General features: G+C 39.4%; 1 protein-coding gene across 5 annotated transcripts in view; it reads right to left on the bottom strand.

Moving 5' to 3' along the window:
• Window positions 1–3,231: 3,231 nt before the first annotated feature.
• Window positions 3,232–4,775, bottom strand: part of LOC117419825 (beta-parvin) — a 39,047-nt gene continuing 37,503 nt past the window's right edge. For 4 of the 5 annotated variants that reach the window (XM_058985534.1, XM_058985533.1, XM_058985535.1 and 1 more), the window contains exons 22-24: window positions 4,624–4,725; window positions 4,427–4,499; window positions 3,232–3,726 (exon numbers count right to left, since the gene is read on the bottom strand). In XM_058985534.1, coding sequence (XP_058841517.1) covers window positions 3,632–3,726; window positions 4,427–4,499; window positions 4,624–4,725 — 270 coding nt within the window. In that variant the 3' untranslated portion in view covers window positions 3,232–3,631. The remainder of the gene's footprint in view (window positions 3,727–4,426; window positions 4,500–4,623; window positions 4,726–4,775) is intronic. The other variant, XM_058985532.1, reaches the window with a different exon arrangement.

The raw sequence follows: 4,775 nt of genomic DNA, 5'->3' as shown, positions 1-4,775 counted from the left end.
CTCTGTGTAAAAAAGTGCCTCCTATTTTCTGTTCTGAATGCCCCTTTATCTAATCTCTACTTGTGACCCCTGGTCCTTATTTCTTTTTTCAGGTCGAAAAAGTCCCCTGGGTCGACATTGTCAAAACCTTTTAGGATTTTGAATGCTTGAATCAGATCACTGCATAGTCTTCTTTGTTCAAGACTGAATAGATTTAATTATTTTAGCCTGTCTGCATACGACATGCCTTTCAAACCCGGGATAATTCTGGTCGCTCTTCTTTGCACTCTTTCTAGAGCAGCAATATCCTTTTTGTAATGAGGTGACCAGAACTGAACACAATATTCTAGATGAGGTCTTACTAATGCATTGTAAAGTTTTAACATTGCTTCCCTTGATTTAAATTCAACACTTTTCACAATATATCCTAGCATCTTGTTGGCCTTTTTTATAGCTTCCCCACATTGTCTAGATGAAGACATTTCTGAGTCAACATAAACTCCTAGGTCTTTGTTACAGATTCCTTCTTCAATTTCAGTATCTCCCATATGATATTTATAATGCACATTTTTATTGCCTGCATGCAGTACCTTACACTTTTCTCTATTAAATGTCATTTGCCATGTGTCTGCCCAGTTCTGAATGCTGTCTGGATCATTTTGAATGACCTTTGCTGCAACAACAGTGCTTGCCACTCCTCTGATCCCTGTTGTACACCACTGGTTACCTCGCTCCATTTTGAGGTTTCTCCTCTAATCAGTACTTTCTGTTTTCTACATGTTAACCACTCCCTAATCCATGTGCATGCATTTCCTTGAATCCCTACTGTGTTCATTTTGAGAATTAATCTTTTATGTGGGACTTTGTCAAAAGTTTTCTGGAAATCTAAATAAACCATGTCATATGCTTTGCAATTATCCATTGTCGATGTTGCATCCTCATAAGAAAAGCCATCAGAAGAAATCACCCATCCCTATCATACACAAATAAATGTTATAAGACTATGTGTAGAGCAGTTAATTGTATACTGAAAAGACTTAAGTGTTGAATATTATATAAGCTGACTGGTAATGTGCAATTACTGCTATGTGAACACCAACACCTATATCTGGTAATGTGCACTTACTGCGATGTGAACACCAACACCTATATCTGGTAATGTGCACTTACTGCGATGTGAACACCAACACCTATATCTGGTAATGTGCACTTACTGCGATGTGAACACCAACACCTATATCTGGTCTGCTTAACACTTGGCTACTGTTTAAACTTCCTCTTTACACTCTATAAATTATGGTCATTACCTTGAAACAATAAGCAATTCCTTTGTAGTATTTAGGTTTGGGTTACACAGTGCGCAGGTTTCTGAAGTGTTCCTTGAGATCTAAACCGAGAGCTTGAGTAAAGCACCCACAGGGAACCCCATTACTCATGAGTATGCTAGTTATTAACAGTTAATAAACAAGTCCCTTCAAATTAAAATCGAACGTTTTTCCTTGGATTTAGGATTGGATGTCTAAGTGGTGGCTGCACGGCTCTATTCCTTTGTTCAATCCATGCCTGGGCACTCAGGTGTCAGACTCATGATAGTGGCTTCATTCCCATTATTTTTTTAGAAGTTTTTTAGTTACAAGAGCAGGTGCTCAGCTTGTATTTCTAATGATAGCACCTGCGGCTCAGAGCATCGAGCAAACCTGCACAGATCTGATCTGCACTTCTACAGTAAGCAAGTCCACAGACACTCTGGGACATTCCTTTGGCAAATTCAAAATTGCAATTGAAAAGCTTTTGATACCACTCGGGCTTGGAGATTTCCTTTTCAATTCATCAGAATTGTGAATTACAAACCGGAGTTCATCTGCACCAAGCTATTACACTTCATAGAGCCGCTGCTCATAAATGCAAAGAACAATCAGGCCTCTGAATGAAATGTGAATGATGAGAAGTTCCCTGCTGCAGTCACTACCCTGCGCAGATTTTCTCTCTGCCACTAGAAGAATGCCTTTAATGAAGACGCGCAGACCCGTTCTCAAGGACCATTAGGAGCTCATCCCCACTCAGTCTGGCTCGGAGCTGAGCAAATTGTTCAGTCTTCCTTTAAAGGCCATCCAGAGATGAAACAAACACATTGCATGTGCATGACGGGAACCAGTGGAAAAGCAATTAATTTGCTACTGGCCTTTCAAGGAGAGAAAATCACAAAATCACATGAGACACTAACAGCTGGTTTCACAGACCCCAGTTAGCACTAATGTCCGACTACCTTACCTAAAACAGCATAGGAGAGTTCAAGATTAGTGCTAATCGGGGTCCAGGAGAAAGGATTTGTAAAGGTGCAAGGCTCGTTTAGCATTGACAACCACTCTTCAATCAATCTGGCAGGGGTAGTGTGCCACTTTGTATTTAAATGACTCATTGTGTGTCATTGGTTTCTTAAAACAATATGTACAAATGAAAACGAATAAACCGCTACACAGTGACTGTGTTATGAATTAGAACAGCTCATATAGATAGGTTACAGGGTTTGCTTTGATTGCTAAGTAGAAGCCTAATTATGCCCCCTAGTGTTAAATGTGTTCAGCTTCATAAAACAATAGTATTAAAACACACAATTAATACAGAGAACATGAATCTACATTACGTGCATCTACTGTAAAGCTTCAAAAACAAACCCTAGGATCACATTTTAACCACGGCACTGCTCAGCTTAGAAATTACTAAAAAACAAAACAATTTTTTAAAAGTTGCATTGCCATAGTTAAACTGTATTCAGGGCAGCAGTATGGAGTAGTGGTTAGGGCTCTGGGCTCTGGACTCTTGACCGGAGGGTTGTGGGTTCAATCCCCAGTGAGGGACACTGCTGTTGTACCCTTGAGCAAGGTACTTTACCTAGATTGCTCCAGTAAAAACCCAACTGTATAAATGGGTAATTTTATGTAAAAATAATGTGATTTCAGTATAATGAGAAATAATGTATAATGTGATATGTTGTAACAATTGTAAGTCTGCTAAGAAATAAATAATAATAATAATTCACATAAACACAGGCTGAGGACAGTAGGAAATATCTGACCTTTGTGCCCCCTCTGAATAATGTGTTCCATATTGACAGTGTTATGGCATGTGTTTCACCCCTTTCATATCACGTACGAAGAAGTTCAGATTATGATTAATGGATTTGTATGTCACTACACTACGCATACAGCTGGAGTAACAATAATAATACAAAATAAATAATAATTTAAAACATAAATAGAAACAATGTTTATATTAAAGTTTTTTTGTATGTGTTTAAACTAAATGTATATACAGGTATTACATTTAAAAACACGGAACAATGACCATAGTTAAATAGAAATAAAAAGGTTTGGTTTATGACAGCAAGAACGCTCTTGAAACTAGTCCAATCAGGTAAGGACTCTTCTTTTATATATAGAATTTGCAGCGATTATTTCCAGGTTCACGTCAGCGAAGGCTCCCAGTGCAGCTTTGTGCATGCAGGCTTGATCTCTGTAAGCTATGGTGTGGTTCACTGAAGCAGTTCCTTTTCTGAGGACCCAAGGTACCCGTGTTTAAAATGTTTCTGAATGTATTTCCAATCCGCTCCACTCCGGTGACTGGGGCTGTCTGCAGCACTTCTATGATTGTATCATGAATCCTCAGCTCTGCCCTTGTTCTTGTATTTTTTAAACAAGGCGTACAGAACACTCAGAGTTGCTTTCACATCCTGGGAAACGATATCTATTGACAAAAAGAAAAACAGTTGAGTCAGGAAACTCAAGCGAGAGATTATTTATTAAAAGCAGACTAGACAACATGACTACAATATACAGATGTTACACTTTCGAGGAACCCCTGCCCATAAATGAGCTTGCAGATAAGTGGAGAGGCTGACCGTAGGGAAGCCATGGGCAGGGGGGCAGGATAGCTGCCCTCCTGTTAGACAAAGCCAACAAGCAGGTGGAGGCTGGGGAGGAGGAGACGGACTCTGATGCACAGAGGGGACGTAATGGATTGAGGTAAGATATGAATCCTTTCATTGCCGATCATTGGACATATTGTTTATCGAGGATCAAATAAAGAAAGTAGCTATTCAATTGAAGATTTAGTCTGGTATTGGACGCACCTAAAATATGCTTGATATTTATGTGAATTGAGCTCCCTGTCACAGCCATCGCTTTTATGAATCATTACCATATTCATCACTTAAAGAAGGGACTGTTCTGTTGCATATTTTAATACAGCACATTTCTATTTTATGTAAAACATGGGAGGGCAACATGTAGAACTGTAATTAAACCGCTAACTCTTATTCATACTGTATATACAGTAGATGATGGCGAGACTTATTTTTAAACATCCAGATTGAACCACATTCTGCACTGGTAAAGAGTTTTGGAAATTCATAAAAAAAACCAAAAGCTGTCAATAAAAAGCTGCTGACCTTCGGGGGCGACGGGATGCTGCAGCAGCCCCTGATCCTTTAACAGCTCCAGCGCTAGAGACACATTCTGGAGCTGTGGAAATGAACCATCCATGTGTTAAAATGTGCTGCCTGCTCTTTAAAACACACACATATTGGAATGGGGTAACATTGGTTTGCTGTTGCAGTCAGCTCTAACTACTTTATGATTCCTTTACCATTTCTGAGGTGGTGGTTGGACTGAAACAGAAGTCGTTGAGATGAACAAAATAGCCGTTCAGCTGCCCGATCAGTAAAATCAGAATCACTCCATCAGAAAACTGGGGGGAGAAGGGAAGAAGAGATGTTAGTGGTGGATAGTAAATAAATA

This window comes from Acipenser ruthenus, chromosome 14 (assembly GCF_902713425.1).
Source record: "Acipenser ruthenus chromosome 14, fAciRut3.2 maternal haplotype, whole genome shotgun sequence".
Taxonomy (NCBI): domain Eukaryota; kingdom Metazoa; phylum Chordata; class Actinopteri; order Acipenseriformes; family Acipenseridae; genus Acipenser; species Acipenser ruthenus.
The sequence above is the reverse complement of the archived record's forward strand: the minus strand, read 5'-3'. Positions and strand labels throughout refer to the sequence as shown.